At 49.4% G+C, this 18,830-nt stretch overlaps 1 protein-coding gene across 1 annotated transcript in view; it reads right to left on the bottom strand.

Annotated features, from left to right (window-relative positions):
* The window catches only part of ESPN (espin), a 107,005-nt gene that overhangs the window by 35,653 nt on the left and 52,522 nt on the right, over positions 1 to 18,830 (bottom strand). Inside the window, exon 7 of the mRNA XM_056865078.1 lies at positions 16,674 to 16,945. Within this exon, the coding sequence (XP_056721056.1) occupies positions 16,674 to 16,945 (272 nt within the window). The remainder of the gene's footprint in view (positions 1 to 16,673; positions 16,946 to 18,830) is intronic.

Raw genomic sequence — 18,830 nt, 5'->3', positions numbered from 1 at the left:
TCATGGTGCATATTCAGTGTCCCTACATTAGGCTAATCTTCATTATGAATGTTGTTCTTTCCATTCTGCATATGCAGAATAGCAAGCTTCCCCCCCCCCCCCCGGGGTCCTAGGCCAACCGAAATGGGAGGGCGGGGAGACCCAACCTAAAAAACAAAGTTGGGTACCCAAAAGGTTGGGTGAAACAAGACCTAAATAAAACAATGAAATCTATTTGTCATCAAGCATTTATAGTAAAAATAAGCCCATATGGCGAGAGAGGCTGGGTTGATAAAGTGAAACCGCATGCCAAACATGTTTCGGCCCTCAGGCCTTCTTCACTATATCTGTTGCCGTATGGGCTTGTTTTTAATATGTGCATAAGATCTTTATAATAATTAGATTTCATTGTTTTATTTAGGTCTTGTTTCACCCAACCTTTTGGGTCCTAGGACAACACCACCTGAAAAAATCCTGCAGGTACAGCTTTTCCAGGCATGCAGCATCAAAAGGAAATGCCTCATCTGATTAGCATTTTTTTAAATGTCAAAATAGAAGTATTTAAGCAGAGCCCTGCAGGATCCACTTAGATCAGCACCTGGTTACTAACAGTGCCAGTTGACCTTTGTAACATTCATAAGCAGGGGGCAAAGCCAGCAGCTCTCCCCATTGCTCACCTCTAACATCTGATCTTCAAAGGTAAACTGCCACTGTTCATGGAGGTTTCATTTAGCTATTATGACCGCTAAGAGGGCACTGCCCTTTCTCCCTTTACAGTTCCATTTTCAATGGCCAGATAGAAGTGGGACAGGCTTAGTATATCTCTGTGTTCTCCTCTCTCGACTCCTTTGGATCCAAGACCAAATTCCACTTGTCGTTACCCTGGAGCAAAGCTATGACTTCTCCATTACCTTTGGAGTTTGCTCCTTTGGCACAAAACCTGGCTTGCCAGGAAGCAATGCCCATACCTCCCTAAGAGAAAAAGGACCATTTCTCTAAACATGCTCCAACCTCCACTTATCACAGCTGAGACACACACTTTTTTTCCTTGAGTGGATTTTACTCTGACATCTTTACAGCTTTACTATTATAGAGGGCAGAAGGCTACTGTAATTAGCATTAAAACAACCACTGTCCTTGGAGTGCCTTCTAATGACAGTGAGGCAAGTCCACGGTAATGACTGCTGCAGAGATGCAGCGGGCAGCCTCCTGTAATTTTGCTACACCAGAAACAGTCGACGTCCCATTACATTTGGTGCAAGGACTGGTTGAAAGTGGAGACTGATTGGGACATGATCCAGTACAGAGCAGGACATCATACAGTGTTGCAGCAGGCAGCCTCATCTGTGGATGGGGACTTTAGGTTCATGGGACTCTTTACTTATTTCCCTGAAGCCCATAAGGTACTCCCCACTGGGGCTTGTGAGCAAATTCCCCATCCTCACACCACTTCCAGCATGGTATAGTGGCTAAAAGCAGTGGACTCTAGTCTGGAGAACCGGGTTTGATTTCCCACTCCTACACATGAAGCCAGCTGGGTGACCTTGGGCTAGTCACAGTTCTCTCCGAACTCTCTCAGCCCCACCTACCTCACAAGGTGTCTGTTGTGAAGAGGGGAAGGGAAGGCAATTGTAAGCCGCTTTGAGACTCCTTTTGGTAGAGAAAAGAGAGGTATAAAACCAACTTTTCTTCTTCTTCTTCTAAGTTTGTGAATGACAGTCAGGATCCATTTTGCACATGCTGCATGCCCCCATATCGGGTTTCCACAGGTACTCCCCCCACTTCTTGATGCTACAAATTCTCCAACTTTTTGGCAACTCCAGAGCAACGTCCAGTTTGAGCAGAATCTCTTCCATTTGCTTAACTGCAAAAAAATCCTGAAGCTCAATCAGAAGCCTATTTATGGGAAAGGGAATTCTTCCTGGAGTTGCATTAAAAGGGGAGCGATAGCTGAAAGCCGGTTTGAGTCTTCCTTAAGTGGTAGAGAAAAGTCGGCATATAAAAACCAACTCTTCTTCTAGTCGCTAAAGCACTCGTTGAGATAGTTCTAAGAGGCGCTCTTAAATCGACAGGGTTCAGCCTCTCATCGGATGGGAACGGTTAATATTTAACTGGGGATTGGCTGCACCAGACGGAGCATCTGCTCCTTCTCTGATCCGTTTGTGGGGGCCCATGAAAACACGCTGCTAGAGGCGGTGTTGAGCGAGGCTCCCAAGGAAAAAGAGGAACCCGGGTCTATGGGGTGCCCCCTTCCTTCAAATTCCTCCTCCAATCTCACCTTTGTCAAGGAGTCTTTTGCTTAAACCCTTGATCCCCTTCGAAAATGAGCCCTTGCCCTAGTTTTAAGCTTTGTTAAATAATTGTTCGCTGGCTCGAATCCAGCCACGCAGTTCCAAAGATTTAAGACTTCTTCCGATTTGGAAGGGGCAGCAATTTCAACTAATTTCCCCCCTCCTGCTGCAGACCCTCTGTTTGCACTCAATGCTATATTGTGAGGTTTGCAGACCCCCACCCAGGAAAAAAAATATCTGGTAAGGGGTTGATGGTGGGTGGCTACAGGATGGGGAAGCAGGAAAGTCCTGCTCCAAGAGATCTGCTTTGCAAGCGGATTTTGGTGAACCCAAGCTACGGGTTTTAAACTTATTTGGAATTTTATTGTTCTCTTTCTGTTTCATCGAGCAGGTTTTTTTTTTCTTTCCCCAAAGTGAAAAGGCAACTCATAAACGGCCTAAATGAATGAATGGGTTTATTCACTTCAAAATTAACAGGTCATTCGCTCAGCCCGCACTGCAGGTCCCGAGACGGTTTGCAATATTATCCTAAACGATAATGCAAGATAAGCATAATAATAAATCCAGCACCAAAATCAATAAGCGGCAGCAAAGGGTTTAAAGTTCTTTGCGGGGTGGGGAACTCTTCAAAACCAGCTCACCGTAAAGTCACTCTAAATTAGTATAGATTCCTGTTAATTGTCCAGGCGCAGAAAAAGGAGAACGGGGGAAAGAATATGCAACGAAAATGCTAGATTAAAAGGCTGTGGGTGCTGGGTGAACAGTTTTGTGGAACTCCAGCACCACTGCCACCAGTGTGGCGTAGGAGTTTAGAGTGTTGTGTTCGGATCTGGAAGACCCAGGTTCGAATCCCCACTCTGCAACGGAAGGCCGCAGGGTGACCTGGGACCAGTCATGCTCAGCCTAACCAGCATCCCAGGCTTGTAATGGTGAGCATAAAACGGAGGCGGGGGAAACAATGTTGTAAGCTGCTTTGAGGCAAAAGGCAGCATATAAATAACAAGACGTGCCTAGAACTAGGCAAAAACTAGGCGCCTAGAACGGTTTGAACAGACCTCTGGACATGATGGGCCTTGGTCTGATCCAGCAGGGCTTTTCTTATGTTCTTGTTCTCTGTAAAATTCTGCTCTGCCAACGTCTTCATTGCCCGCTCTCCTATGATTGCCAAAGTCCCTTTGAGCGCAGGCACTGAGGAGGCAGAGCCTGGGAGACAAGGGGCGGTACCCGCAGGTCAGAGGGTGATGGCTGGTAAGATGGAGGGGGGGTGTCTTGTGGCGCAGTGGGGCCAATCCTGGTCGTACTTGGTAACATAGGGTGGAGTCAGATGAACACCGGGAGGGGGTCAGCCAGTTGCCAAAGCTCTGAAGCTAAACAGAAAGCAGGCTAACCCCCCCCCCCCCAGCATCACCATTGGTGCTGGCTCCTCACCTTGAGACCTGAGGACCTCTGAAGGAAACCTGGCCTTAAGGAGGCGGCAGAAACCCTGACACTTCAAGACAGACCCTACTTTCCAAACACCATCTCTGCATATTTGCTAACTATGTTCTCTCTCTCAATAAAGGAAGCCACAGCCCTCAGTTTGCAAGATCTGAGCAAGGCTGTCAAAGATAGGATGTTTTGGAGGACTCTGATTCATAGAGTCGCCATGAGTCGGAAGCGACTTGACGGCACTTAACACACACACACATGTTCTCTCTCTGACATTTGGCTCGGTTTTCCTGTTAGACAGGTGCCAGACAGTAATAATCGCATTTGACAGATGGGTGCTTTCATTGCTGATAGCCCATGAAGGTCAATCGAAAGATCCTCAACAGCGTCGAAACAGGTTCACGCTTCAGTAAGGGAACTCTCCATTCAAAAACGCAAGCGGTGTAATTGGCAATGTTGGTCAGCTGCAGATATTTACAAGCCAGTGTGTTTAGGTACCCACCCTTTTATTGCATTCCTGCAGCACGCAAGGTGGTGGAAAGTCCTGTCAAGTCACAGCTGACTTGTGGTGACCCCATAGACTTTCTAAGCCAAGAGATGAACAGAGGCAGTTTGTCACCGCCTGCCTCTGCATAGCGACCCTGGTATTCACAGAATCATAGAGTTGGAAGGGACCACCAGGGTCATCTAGTCCAACCCCCTGCACAAGGCAGGAAATTCACAACTACCTCCTCCGCACACACACCCAGTGCCCAGAAGATGGCCAAGATGCCCTCCCACTCATGAACTGCCTAAGTTCATAGAATCAGCATTGCTGACAGATGGCCATCTAGCCTCTGCTTAAAAACCTCCAGGGAAGGAGAGCTTACCACCTCCCGAGGAAGCCTGTTCCACTGAGGAACCTCTCTGTTATTCCTTGGTGATCTCCCATCCAAGCACTAACCAGGGCCAAACATGCTTAGCATATGAGCCTACGCAAAATGCTCTAGAGCTATTGGGGGGGGGGGGGCTGGAAATAAGAAATGGCACAGGATGCTCTCCAAGGAAGATCCTGCTTCTCAAAGCCCCAGTTTTACCAAGGCTGTTTCAGGATGACAGCTAAACAGGAGAGCCACCCCGACAAAAACCAGCCTGCTATGAAAATGGCCTTCTTCAGACCAAACTACCTTTATGATAGGAAAGTTGGAATGGCTCTTCAGAGAGGCCGGATATTCTATCTCTCCAGGTTCCTTGCTCTGTCTTCCTCTGAAAACTTCTTCGAAGGCCAAGGTGGAAACACCTGATTCCTTGGACAGCTCATGCTGCTACTTAGGTAACTGATTTGAATGCAGAGACTTCTTCACCTAAGTCAACAATTCTGCAGTTTTACAGAAAGAACAAGTGTAACCCTGTTGGGGGTGGGTGGAAACTATTGCAGCTTGTGAAACGTGCTTCTTCCTTCTTTGTTGCATTCCCCCCCACACACACATGCACTCATGTACACACACAATTCACGGACAGGGAGGCAGAGCAACAGGGCAGACAGGAGGGTTTTGTGTTTTGTTTTTGCTTCTGTTTCCCCATATCTGCTTCCTCGTCTGACCCAACTAAAGAGATCGTCATGGATTCTCCCTTGCTGGAGCAGACACAGCCAGCGTAGATTGGGCGTATGTAAGGTAGCCAATTTCCAGGTGGGGTCAGAATTACAACTGATCTCCAGACGACAGAGAGCAGTCCCCCTGAGAAGATAGCTGCTGTGGAAGCTGGACTCTGACATTATACCCTGATGCATTCCCTCCCCTCCTCAAGCCCAAACCTCCTCGGGCTCCACCCCCAAATCTTCAGGAATTTCCCAACCTAGGGTGGCAACCACAGGGGTATGCAGTGGTGACCTCAGATGTGAACGTAAGAACGTAAGGAAAGCCATGCTGGATGAGACCAGGGCCCGTCAGGTCCGGCAGTCTGTTCACCCAGTGGCCAACCAGGTGCCTCTAGGAAGCCCACAAACAAGACGACTGCAGCAGCATTATTATCCTGCCTGTGTTCCACGGCACCTAATATAATGGGCATGCTCCTCTGATCCTGGGGAGAATAGGGATGCATCATGACTAGTATTCATTTTGACTAGCAGCCATGGATAGCCCTATCTTCCATGAACATATCCACTCCCCTCTTGAAGCCTTCCAAGATGGCAATCATCACCACCTCCTGGGGCAGGGAGTTCCACAATTGCTTCCCACAGATCCACACTTGATTTACGGTAACTTGAGGCCCTTTACAGTTCAAAGAATCATTGGGGGAGGAGGGAATGCTAGAACTGAACCTCAGAGAAAGGCCTAAGCACAATCCTTGGTAGGCCCCAGTGCCTGTGGGTCAGGACCCACAAATATGAGGTACCCTCTGCTGCCAATCATAACTGGCAGCATGCATTGTCTTGGGTTCCCATGGGGCTCTTGTTTAAAAGGAAGATTTTTTCCCCCTGCTTTCCTTGCAGCGGTCTTCTAGAGTTGCCAGACTCCAGGTGGGGCCTGGAGATCTCCTGAAATTACAACTGATTTCAGGAGACCAGTTCCTCCCCAAACCCTGCCCTCCCTAGGCTCCACCCTCAAACCTCCAGGAATTTCCCAGCCCAGAGTTGGGAACCCCAGTCCTCTCCCATCTGTGGGGAATCATACTCCATTGCAATTTATCACGGGTTGATGCGCACACATCCGGAAACATAGGCTGATATCGCACTAGGTATTCCCAGCAATGTATCAAGAGTTTGAAAACGTTATAAAAAATACTGTTCGCACTTTCTATGTATTCCCACCGATGTATTAAGAGTTTGAAACTGTTATAAAAAATACTATTTGCACTTTGTTTGGCCCCTTTAGCTGTGAAGACGTCTTCCAACCGTTTTTTAGCCGTAGTATCCAAAACCCCTTTTAAAGCGATGTTTTTTTATAACATTTCCAAACTCTTGATACATCGCTGGGAATACCTAGTGCGGTAACAGCCATAGATAATTCTACACCAGTGTGAGTAACTGTCCGTGTGGCAAGAAGACCCATGATCTAGGTTATAAGTTTACATCAGGCAAAACTAGATATAAGATAAAAATACCGCATAAGGTTCATTTCCGGATGTGTTTTTAATAATCAGTTTTTGTATTTATGACCACTGGGGAAGGCCTATTTAGGCCAAAACACATATGGTCCATTATTGGTCATGTATACCGAATATATACCACATGAACACACATGAACACATGAAGCTGCCTTATACTGAATCAGACCCTTGGTCCATCAACGTCAGTACTGTCTACTCAGACCGGCAGCGGCTCTCCAGGGTCTCAGGCTGAAGTCTTCCACATCACCCTACTTGCCCAGTCCCTTTAACTGGAGATGCCGGGGATTGAACCTGGGACCTTCTGCATGCCAAGCAGATGCTCTACCACTGAGCCACGGCCCCTCCCAAGTATGTATGAGGTTTTTGTAACTGATGTTTTTATATGTAGCCTGCATTCCAGGCCCTGTGTTTTAAACAAATTTATAGTGTACACCTTGTAATAAACATAACTATTTTGTTATAGCTTACAGTTTACAGCTCAACCTTTGAAGCTCCCTGTACTTATCTGGTTGAATTCCCCCCACCCTCTTTTTTTGTTGTTAGGAATCATACTCCAGCATGCAAGGCGCCCATCAGTCAAACTACTCACAGAGAGAGCAAACCTTACGATTCGCACAGCGTATTCCAAGCGTTCACGCCACTCCATGTACAATACTGCTGTAATCCTGCTGTAATCCTGCTGTAATCCTTACAACATCCCTGTAAAGCGGGCCAGTATTATCAGCTTCATAATACAGATGGGGAAAAACTGAGCCTGAATGGACAGCAGCGAGCCTAGGAAACACTGAGTGACCGCACGACTAAAGTCAACTTCCACACTCACATTCATAGCCTGGCAGTACTACGGCTTAAATTCATTTCATGCCAGACAAACTGGTTGATTCCATTCCCGGCTCTCCCAGAAGTTCCACATGTAGAACCGATGCTACTCCGGCATGCAACCCCCCCACCCTCAACCTGTGGCTGCATGCCCCTTCTCATCCCTTCCCCGACTTTGACAGCACTCATGCCTGTCTTGTAGGGAAGGGATCAAAACGCCGGAGGAAAGAGCAGATAACGGAGAAGATATGCCAAACGCCAATCCCTCAGCCGTTCACACGACAAAGAAAAAAACCCATGTTTTTTCTTCGCTCTTACCTGTGCGGAGAACCACGAAGCCCCCACTAAACCTGCCGGGCTGCTCGAAACACCGGCGTCACCTGACACCTGCCCTCTGCACACCTGGGATACCAAAGCCGACCTCTCCAGTTACAGGGGCCCGCTAATGAATTAGCTGCACCTATCGGCTCACCCTCGAGTGACATCACTCCAGCAAAGCGGCCAATCGCAGCCCAGCGGGATCTCTCCCGGCAGAGCCGTAAGTAAAGATCAACCTGGACGTCGGGCAGCTCCAGAGGCGGGAGGCTGCGTGGAGACAGGTTGCTGGGCTGAAGGATCTGGACCCTTGTAAGAGTTGCGAGCAAATTTAAAATTGCCCCGGCCATTCCAGTTGGAAGAAGAAGAAGAGGAGTTGGTTTTTATTTGCCGACTTTTTCTACCACTTAAGGGAGACTCAAACCGGCTTACAATCCCCTTCCCTTCCCCTCCCCACAACAGACACCCTGGGAGGTAGGTGAGGCTGAGAGAGCTCTAACTTGCCCGAGGTCACCCAGCTGGCTTCGTGTGTAGGAGTGGGGAAACCAATCCAGTTCACCCGATTAGCCTCCGCCGCTCATGTGGGGGAGTGGGGAATCAAACCCGGTTCTCCAGATCAGACTCCACCGCTCCAAACCACCGCTCTCAGCCACTACACCACACTGGCCCCTTGCTTGCACACCTGCTCAAGGTTTAAGCCAGAGGCGTAGATGAGCAAGGTGTCTTGGGGACTTGGCATGTGGATGTGTTGGCATGGGTTCACCTGTTCTCTTCCCCCCACCCACCCCCCATCTGTGAACCAAAGCTCAGCCTGTGGGCAATGGCTCATTCCTCTGCCAGGAAGAGACTTCTGTCTTAGCAGAAGCTGGGGAAGTCTCAGAAGGGCAACCCTATTCCAGAATGGGGGTGGGGGGCAGGAACAGATGACGGTGAGTCTTGGGACCAGACCTCGTTGCATGCCCAACTGGGTAGGATTTGGTGCACGCACGCCACCAGTCTGGTCTGAAGGGGCTGTGGCTCAGTGGAAGAGCCTCTGCTTTGCATGCAGAAGGTCCCAGGTTCAATCCTCAGCATCTCCAGTTAAAAGGATCAGGAAGTAAGTGATGTGAAAGACCTCTTCCTGAGACCCTGGAGAGCGGCTGCCAGTCTGAGTAGACAATACTGACTGATGGGCCAAGGGTCTGATTCAGTATTAGGCAGCTTCATGTGTTCATGTGAAGGAGCCCTTCGAAGGGACTGAGAACAGTGTCAGGGAATCAGACACCAGCTGCCTGTGATCCAGGGTGGTAACCTCATCCACCGTGCAATCTCCTAATGAGAAATTAAGCAGGGAGGGGAAAGGTGGGAATGTATACACATTCACACCTTTGCTCTGCCTTCCTAGATACCAGACCCGATTCTCCGCAGGGTCCATGCAAATGTGCTTTGCATAAACACAGTCAGGCTCAGTGGAAAAATGCACACCGCAGCCCTGGGTTTAAAGGGAACGGGGAACAGTGCTTCATTCGGCTCAGTCCCAGAACCTGCCTGAGCACCAGGGGCCAGAACTACCAAAGAAGAAAGTGCCAGGGCCTCTGAAGAGGTGCGAAGTGGGTTTTCAAGCTGCCCTGAGCACGGTGCGTTAGTTAGAGCGCTGGGCGATGTTCCCCACTCAGCCATGAAGCCCAGTGAGGAGGTCGGGCTGAGGCACTGTCCTGCCTCGCAAGGCTGTTGGGAGGACAAAACAGAGGAAAGGAGAACCACGTGGAGGAATGGCAGAATAAAAATGTATTGGGGAATTGAGAGCATGCCTCCTCCACAGCACTGGGATTAAGCAGCATGGCTTTACGAGATCAGATGTTCTTGTTTCCCAAAGACTTCAACTCTGGCATCTGGCATCATGATCCTTGTGTACACGACACACCTTGTTTAACTTCCCCGTTCTGATGTCAACATTTTCAATCCCTTCTCTGTTTTACTCCACTTCCCTTTTAGAGGGGCTCCTTTCCCCCGAAGCCATGACAGAGGGAGACAGAGCAATTTGCGTACTCTAAGAAAGGACCTGCCCTAACCTGGATGGCCCAGGCTAGCCTGATCTCGTCAGATCTCAGAAGCTTAACAGGGTCAGCCCTGGTTAGTACTTGGATGGAAGACCTCCAAATAGGGTTGCTGGTGGCTGGAGATCTCCGGCTGTTACAACTGATCTCCAGGCGACAGAGATTAGTTCACCTGGAGAAAAAGGCCGCTTTGGCAATTGGACTCCATGGCATTAAAGTCCCTCCCCTCTCCAAACCCCACCCTCCTCAGGCTCCATCCCCCAAATCCCCAGGTATTTCCCAACCCAGAGATAGCAACCCTACCTCCAAGGAATATCAGGATTGCTATGCAGAGGAAAGCAATGGCAAACCACCTCTGTTAGTCTCTTGCCTTGAAAACCCTACTGGGTTGCCATAAGTCGGCTGAGACTTGATGGCACTTTACACACACACACATTTATTTCTCTACAAAGAGAAATCAAAGAGGAATAAAAGAAGTCCCTCTTTTCAAAGAGAAAAAGAAGAATAAGAGGAATCAATGGCTATATCTAAAAAAGTGAATTTTGGAAAAAGAAATTCCCCTCCCCATAACAACAGTATATTTGAATCCAGAGCTTAACTGCTTTTGAGTATAGCCTCATCAGAAAGACTTTCCTGTATAATTACTCTATGGAACTTTTCTGAATTAATCCAGATAAATATAGAAGAAGGAGGATGTTTTTAAATTCCACTTTGAGGTATGCTCATTTTTTAAAAACCCAAATCTTTAGTCCCTCTGATGCCTTTTCAAGCCACAATATTGTGAAACCATCAGAATCCTTACAACACATTTGAAATTGCAAGGCAAAATCTCTGGAATTTTTACAAGCATATTTGAGTTTTTCCCTACAGGTGACTCTCCTTACCTTGTGGTAGAATAAATAAATAAATTTTATTTGCAGCTAGTATGCCGGATAAAACAAGTAAAGCAGAAACTGACCATACAGAGTAGATGTTTACAACCAAGGCCAACAAAATTAGGAATCACCCAATTTTACAATTCCACAGACTAAGGAAGTGCATCAAGGCGACGTAGCTTCATTGCTACTGCACAATATTTTGCGACCTGGGTGGTGATTGGTGAGCTGAAACCTTTGCAGTCCCTGCAGAAACCTTTGGGTCCATTCACCCTCATCACCAGAGCCCATTTCCCTAATCAAAGGGTCAATAATATTGAAGCGGGCTGACTTGTAGATTACTTTGTGGCATTTGAATTCATTTCCAAAGGCAGCATAACGTTTTAGACTTGTTTTTGTCCCTGATGGGAGTTCTGGATCTCATAAGCAAGGCCTATTTTCCACCTAATTAGCTGCGTCTGCAGTAAGCGGCTCTCTGTCCCAATGCCCCTTTAAGATGGCCGGAAGGACAGCCTAAACAATGAACACACTCTTTTTGACTTAATCTTTTGGCTCTTAACATCTAAAGCCTGCAAAAATTTTGTTGAGCTACTCACAATTTGCTCCCAGCATTTTAAATGCAAGGTGCTTCCAAAAAAATAAGAATAAAGTATCCCCCTTCCATCCTTGATCTAATTGTCTTGAGTCACGAAACTGACATGGGTGCTAATGATTATTCGAACTCGCATCTTATCACCACTAGACAGCATCTAATCTTTCATTGGCTCAAGGATGAATATATGTTGTCTTTCGTAGGAAAGGAACAGTCCTTTTCCATGAAAGACATGGTGTAGGGCTAGCTAAAGCCTTTTATGCATGGGAGGTTTTGCCTTGGATTTGCCCATTTTCCCCATCCGAATTCTCAAAACTCAACAATAAGCCCCCAGGCTGAGTTTTGAGTATTCGGATGGGGAAAATGCGCACCTAGAGAGCGGCAAATCCAAGGCAAAACCTCCCATGCATAAATAGCCTAAGTCTCTAATGTTGATATTCACTCTGAAATCAATGTATCAAAGCATATTACGATACCCAATGTGGTGTAGTGGTTAAGGTGTCGGACTAGGAACTGGAAAACCCAGGTTCGAATCTCCACTCTGCTTGCTGGGCGACCTTGGGACGGTCACACCCTGCCAGCCTCAACCCTGGCTAGTATTTGGATGGCAGACCTCCAAAGAATACCAGAGGCATGTCGGGGAGGCAGGCAAGGGCAAACCACCTCTGAACGTCTCTTGCCTTGAAAACTCTATGGACTCGCCATAAGTCAGCTGTGAGGATGTGGGGTAAAAAGCATATTAAAAAGGTAAAGGTCCCCTGTGCAAGCACCGGGTCATTCCTGACCCATGGGGTGGCGTCACATCCCGACGTTTTCAAGGCAGACTTTGTTTGCGGGGTCGTTTGCCAGTGCCTTCCCCAGTTGTCTTCCCTTTACCCCCAGCAAGCTGGGTACTCATTTCACCGACCTCGGAAGGATGGAAGGCTGAGTCGACCTTGAGCCGGCTACCTGAAACCGACTTCCGTTGGGATCGAACTCAGGTCGTGAGCAGAGCTTTTGACTGCAGTTTACCATTCTGGGCCACGGGGGAAAAAAACTTTCTTCACCAAAGATTCACATACTGGTGCATCTAACGCGGTGATGTCATGGGTGGCCATCAATTGAAGCAGGTGGCCACAGCCAATTGCATTAAGTGGCAGTGAGGGCAAATGAGGTTGACGCTAGTGAGGGCAGAGAAGGCAACTGGTTCCCTTCTCTGCCCTCACTAGCGTCAACCTCATTTGCCCTTGCTGCCACTTAATGCAATTGGCTGTGGCCACCTGCATCAATTGATGGCCACCCATGACATCACTGCATTAGATGCACCCTTGTGACAGCCACCCAAAAAAGAGCATCACGTGGCTTTCCACTGCCAATCAGATTAAAGCTTCGGCATGTGATCCTAAGGACTGTGCATACTGCCCTAGGACCCCAGCATTCGCAGTCAAAAGCTGCCCAAGCTGGTGATTTAGGCATTTCAGTCTAAGCATGTTGCTGGTTTAAGGTTCTTGCACTGCTGGGGGAAGGGGGGGCAAAGCGGGGAGGGAGGGGGTCACATTGCAGGGAAACTGGAGACTCGTGTATTGGTTTTCCGGCAATGGTATCGATGCCACACAATCCAGCCGCCGACAATAGACCCTCCGCAGTGGTAGCGATTCCTCAAGCTGAATCCGACATGTTATCCTGGATGGTTCGGTCTCCCCCACACATACACTCCGCCCCACAAGGGTGCCAGTCGAAGGCAGAGACCCGATCTTGCCATGCTTCTTTACAGGATCTTCAAGATCGCGACATGGATCTCGGTTGCTTCCCACGATCACCTTACATATGCATAATCCTGAATCTGAATCAGGATCAACAGGGGCCGGGACCCTGTCGGGCACCCAATTTAGGGCTATGGACGCTCAGACCTAGAGAAAAGAAGAGGAAGAGTTGTTGCACTTTCACACAGCCCAAATAATGCACTTTCAATCCACTTTCAGTGCACCTTAATGATTGTTTGCAAGTGGATTTTGCCAGTTCACACAGTAAAATCCACCTTCCAAGTGCATTGAAAGTGGATTGAAAGTGGATTATTTGGGCTGTGTGAAAGTGCCCCCACTGTTTTTTATTTGCAGACTTTCTCTACCACTTAAGGAAGAATCAAACCGGCTTACAATCACCTTCCCTTCCCCTCCCCACAACAGACACCCAGTGAGGTAGGTGGGGCTGAGAGAGCTGTGACTAGCCCAAGGTAACCCATCTGGCTTCATGTGGAGGATTGGGGAAACCAACCTATTCACCAGATTAGCCTCCGTCGCTCATGTGGAGGAGTGGGGAATCAAACCCGGTTCTCTAGATCAGAGTCCACCGCTCCAAACCACCGCTCTCAAACACTACACCACGCCGGTGCAAGCTTGGAACCCCCTGCTGTTGAGCATCCCAGCACCTCTGGATTTCCCGGGCCTGGCACCGAACCAGAGGCCTTGGCCTTCTGCTCCCCACTCCTCCACATGAGTGGCGGAGGCTAATCTGGTGAACCAGGTTTGTTTCCCCACTCCTCCACACGAAGCCAGCGGGGTGACCTTGATTTAGTCACAGCTCTCTCTTAGAGCTCTCTCAGCCCCACCTACCTCCCAGGGTGTCTGTTGTGGGGAGGGGAAGGGAAGGTGATTGTAAGCCGGTTTGAGTCTCCCTTAAGTGGTAGAGAAAGCCGGCATATAAAAACCAACTCTTCTTCTTCTTGCCTGGGTCAATGGAGAAGGGCCTTCTGCTGGTGCCGCTTCAGGCTTCAACTCTGCCAGCCAGTTTCTGGGATCCTGGGCTGGAGGACACAACTTGGGGAGGGCCCGTGGATCACTGGTAGAGCCTCTGCTCGGTATGCGGAAGGTCCCAGATTCAATCCCTGGCATCTCCAGTTAAAGGGACTAGGCAAGCAGGTGATGTGAAAGACCCCTGCCTGAGACCCTGGAGAGCCGCTGCAGGTCTGAGTAGACAATATTGACTTTGATGGACCAAGGGTCTGGTTCAGTATAAGGCAGTTTCATGTGTGTTCGTGAGTGTGTGAAGCCAGGAGTCCAAACTCCTGGCCTCCGCTCGGCTGCAGCGTCATGCCCACCCCCACCCCACATCGCTTGCAGTCCAGGAATTCTCCGGAGGGGGTCGTCATGATCCGCAAGGGGCTAGCTATTTGCAAACGATCCCCCAGCCCATTCGGCAGGGATCTGGCACTGGTCCGCAGGGAAGAGACCGGGTGCTGAGCCTGCATATTCAGAGGCACTCTTGAGCCATAACTAATGCTGCGGTCAGAGCCCCGTGCAATTAAACAAATTATAAACGGAGCTGTCACTTTCCCCACGGCAGTCATGGGGAGGGGAGGCACTCGGGAGAAGCGAAACACCAACAACGTGCCCATTGTTTCTTCCCGCCCTCCCCGCACCGGCCCAGGGAGGTCGGACTTCACCGCCACCCTATAGCGACAGCAGAGATGAATAGCAGAGGAGTGGAATGGGAAAGGCCAGGCACAGCCTTGGAAAATGCAAACTTGTAAAAACACCTGAAGGGGGAAGCTGCCTTCGAGGGAGTTGGCCTGCTCACCGTTAAAGCCGGCCTTGTCTACTCTGACTGGCAGGAGGAGGAGAAGGAAGAAAAAGAAGAAGAAGAAGAGGAAGAGGAGGAGGAGGAAGAAGAAGAGGAAGAGGAGGAGATGGTTTTTATATGCCAACTTTCTCTGTCCCTTAAGGGAGAATAAATCCAGCTTACAGTCACCTTCCCTCCACCTTCCCCTCTCCATGGGGCTGAGAGAGCTCTAAGAGAGCTGTGACTAGCTCAAGGTCACCCAGCTGGCTTCATGTGGAGGAGTAGGGAAACTAACCTGGTTCACAAGATTAGAGTCCGCTGCTCATGTGGAGGAGTGGGGTAATCAAACCCAGTTCTCCAGATCAGACTCCACCGCTCCAAACCACCGCTCTTAACCTCTACACCACCCTGGCTCCCTTTTTAAGCACTTGTGAAGTTGTTTCATGCCCAGGCAAGCCATTGGTCTACCCACCTGGCAGCGGCTCTCCGGGACCTCATCATCTCTTTCCTGATCCTTTTAATGGGCAAGGACAGGGATTGAATCTGGGACCTTCTGCTCCCGAAGCAGCTGGACCGTCACAGAGCCACGGTCCCTCCCCAGAGCATGGATAGCTCACCTGTCCCTTGGCCCTCTAAGACTAAGCTGGACTCTACTCAGGAGGGAGTGCCTTCCAGGCAGCCTGAGCCCCCGCACCTATCACTCTCAAAAATTAGCAGTGCTAAGGGCAAGCCATGGCAATGTGTATCAACATACGAAGAGCCCTGCTGGATCAGACCAGTGGTCCATCCAGTCCAGTATCCCGTCTCACACCGTGTCCAACCAGGTTTTCCTGGAGAGCCAACAAACAGGGCACAAAGGCAGGGGCCTTTCTCCGGTGCTGCCTCCAGACACTGGTATTCAGAGGTTGACTGCCTCTGATCATGGAGGCTCCTCTGGCAGAGAGTCCCCTCTCAGCAACAAGGAGATGGGCACTCCTAGTCTGCACTGTGGAGCTAAGATTTCCACTGATGCCCTCTACTAGTCCTTGCATCTGCTGCTTAGTTCAGCAGGGGGGGGCATAAAACTGGGACCAATGACCACTGAGCCCACAATGGATCAGGGGCCCAGGACCTCTTTACACGTTACCAGGGCCTCATATTTGTTGGGTGACAATATGAGGCTGTCATTCGGTGCCACTCAGACTCACCCGTGCCCTTTCCTCCTCAACACCAGGCCACGTGGGCAGGACAGTCAGAGTGGTGTGGTGGTTAAGAGCGGCAGACTCTAATCTGGAGAACCAGGTTTGATTCCCCGCTCCTCCACATGAGTGGCGGACTCTAATCTGGAGCACCGGGTTGGTTTCCCCGCTCCTCCACATCGAAGCCTGCTGGGTGACTTTGGGCTAGTCACAGTTCTCTCAGAACTCTCTCAGCCCCACCCACCTCACAGGGTGTCTGTTGTGGGGAGGGGAAGGGAAGGCGATTGTAAGCTGGTCTGATTCTTCCTTAAGGGGTAGAGAAAGTCGGCATATAAAAACCAACTCTTCTTCTTAAAAAGCTCAAAGGAAACCCGAGGCGGACTAAGCCAGGCCTTTCTAGAGTTCCCACTGCATTTCCCCTTACAACAAAATATGAGACAAATTCAAAAAACCCTGCTCGGACGAAACACAGCGGAGGGCTTCTTATGGGAGCTCGGAGAAGACGGCGAACGTCTCGCGAGTCTGGGCCTTACCTCTTTCTTGAGCACTTCGCTCTCCACGTGGCGGAGGTTGTTCTTTGCCTGCACGTAGATCTCTGCCGTGTGCTGCGCTTCGGGAGGGTTTGGGGCTGGGTAGCCGGGAGGAGGAGGAGGCCCCTGGGGGTTGGGGGGCGGAGGGGGCGCTGGGAAGTTTGGAGGCGGCGGGAGGGATGCTTCGTCGCCTTTCTTGCTCTGCTGTGGCGCAGTATCTGGATTGAGCATGTCCATATAAGTCTGCATGTCCGTGATCGTCGTCTCGGGAACCCCTGCGGCGAGCGAAAGACAGAACAGGGCTGGTTCACACGAGTGTAGAAATCTCTGGATCACTCTGGCCACAACGGCTTGCTGGGCGGCATCTATACTTCACTGGATAACCGCAGTTACATAGCGCTCCAGAGAGCCGGCGTGGTGTAGGGGTCAGAGTGTCGGGCTAGGATCTGGGAGATCCCAGTTTGAATCCTTCACTCTGCCGTGGAAGCTTGCAGGGTGACGGCGGGCCAGCCACACACTCTCAGCCTGACCTACCTTGCGGGGTTGTAGCGAGGCTAAAATGGAGGAGAGGCAATTGGTGTACGCTGCTTTGGTTCCCCGTTGGGGAAAAAGGCAGGGCATCAATGAAGCAAATAAATAAATACAGCGATCATTTGCATTTGAATTATCTGTGTTGACAAGCCAATCTAGAATCGTAGAGGGGACCACAAGGGTCATCTAGTCCAACCCTCTACACAACACAGAAAATTCACAACTACCTCCCGCCCACACCCCAGTGACCCTTACTCCATGCCAAGAAGATTGGGGGGGACCCTCCAGGATCCCTGGCCAATCTGGCCTGGAGGAAAAATGTTCCCTGATCCCAAAGTAGCAATAGGCTAAGAAAGGGCCACGAGAGCCAAGCACTGACACAACCCTCCCTGCCCTCCCTCTCATGACCCGCCTAAGTTCACAGAATCAGCATTGCTGTCAGATGGCCATCTAGCCTCTGCTTAAAAACCTCCGAAGGAGGAGAGCCCACCTCCTCCCAAGGAAGCCTGTTCCACAGAGAAACCCACTCCGACTGTCAGAAAGTTCAACAACTCTTTTGGTTTAATTTCAACCCATTGGTTCTGGTCCGACATTCTGGGGCAACAGAAAACATCTCCACACCATCCTCTCTTTGACAGCCCTTCAAGTACTTGACGATGGTTATCATATCCCCTCTCAGTCTTCTCCTCTTCAGGCTAAACGTCCCAAGCTCCTTTAACCTGTCTTCATAGGACTTGGTCTCCGGACCCCTCACCATCTAGCTGCTAACGATTTCTATAGTGCAGGGGTCTGCAGCCTATAGCTTTAGAGCTAAATGCGTCTAAATACAGAATCAAATATGGCTCTAAAACAGGAAACAAAATCTTTAAGTTACAGTATACTAGAAGAGTAGGTGGGTTGCTGGAATAACCAGCATGTGAAAAGAATGGCAGGCAAGTTTTTATGCATTTCTTAGGAGATTTATAATGCCTTCCAAGCATAGGATTCATTATACTTGTGAGTGAGTGTGTGTGTATATGTGTGTGTTGGGGGGGGTTCACCTTTTTGGAGATACTTTGATGCTACATTTTCAGGCATGATGTAAAAACTTTTCTGGGTTTATAGAATCATAGAGTTGGAAGGGACCACCAGGGTCATCTAGTCCAAACCCCTGCATAATGCAGGAAATTCACAACTACCTCCCCTCCCAAAACCCCAGTGACCCCTACTCCATGCCCAGAAGATGCCCAAGATGCCCTCCCTCTCATCATCTGCTTAAGGTCATAGAATCAGCATTGCTGACAGATGGCCATCTAGCCTCTGCTTAAAAACCTCCAGGGAAGGAGAGCTCACCCCCTCCCGAGGAAGCCTGTTCCACCGAGGAACCGCTCTAACAGTTAGAAATTTCTTCCTAATGTCTAGACGGAAACTCTTTTGATTTAATTTCAACCCATTGGTTCTGGTCTGACCTTCTGGGGCAACAGAAAACAACTCGGCACCCTCCTCGATATGACAGCCCTTCAAGTACTTGAAGATGGTTATATATCACCTGTTGGTTGTGTTTATGTTTTTTTTTTGGTATTTTTTTAAAAAAAAAACCATGCTTCTGTTTTTGCGCTATTATGGCAACTATCCTGCGCAAAAACCTTG

This window comes from Euleptes europaea, chromosome 19 (assembly GCF_029931775.1).
Source record: "Euleptes europaea isolate rEulEur1 chromosome 19, rEulEur1.hap1, whole genome shotgun sequence".
Lineage (NCBI taxonomy): Eukaryota > Metazoa > Chordata > Lepidosauria > Squamata > Sphaerodactylidae > Euleptes > Euleptes europaea.
Note: the sequence above shows the minus strand (reverse complement) of the source record. Positions and strands in the feature narration are given on the sequence as shown.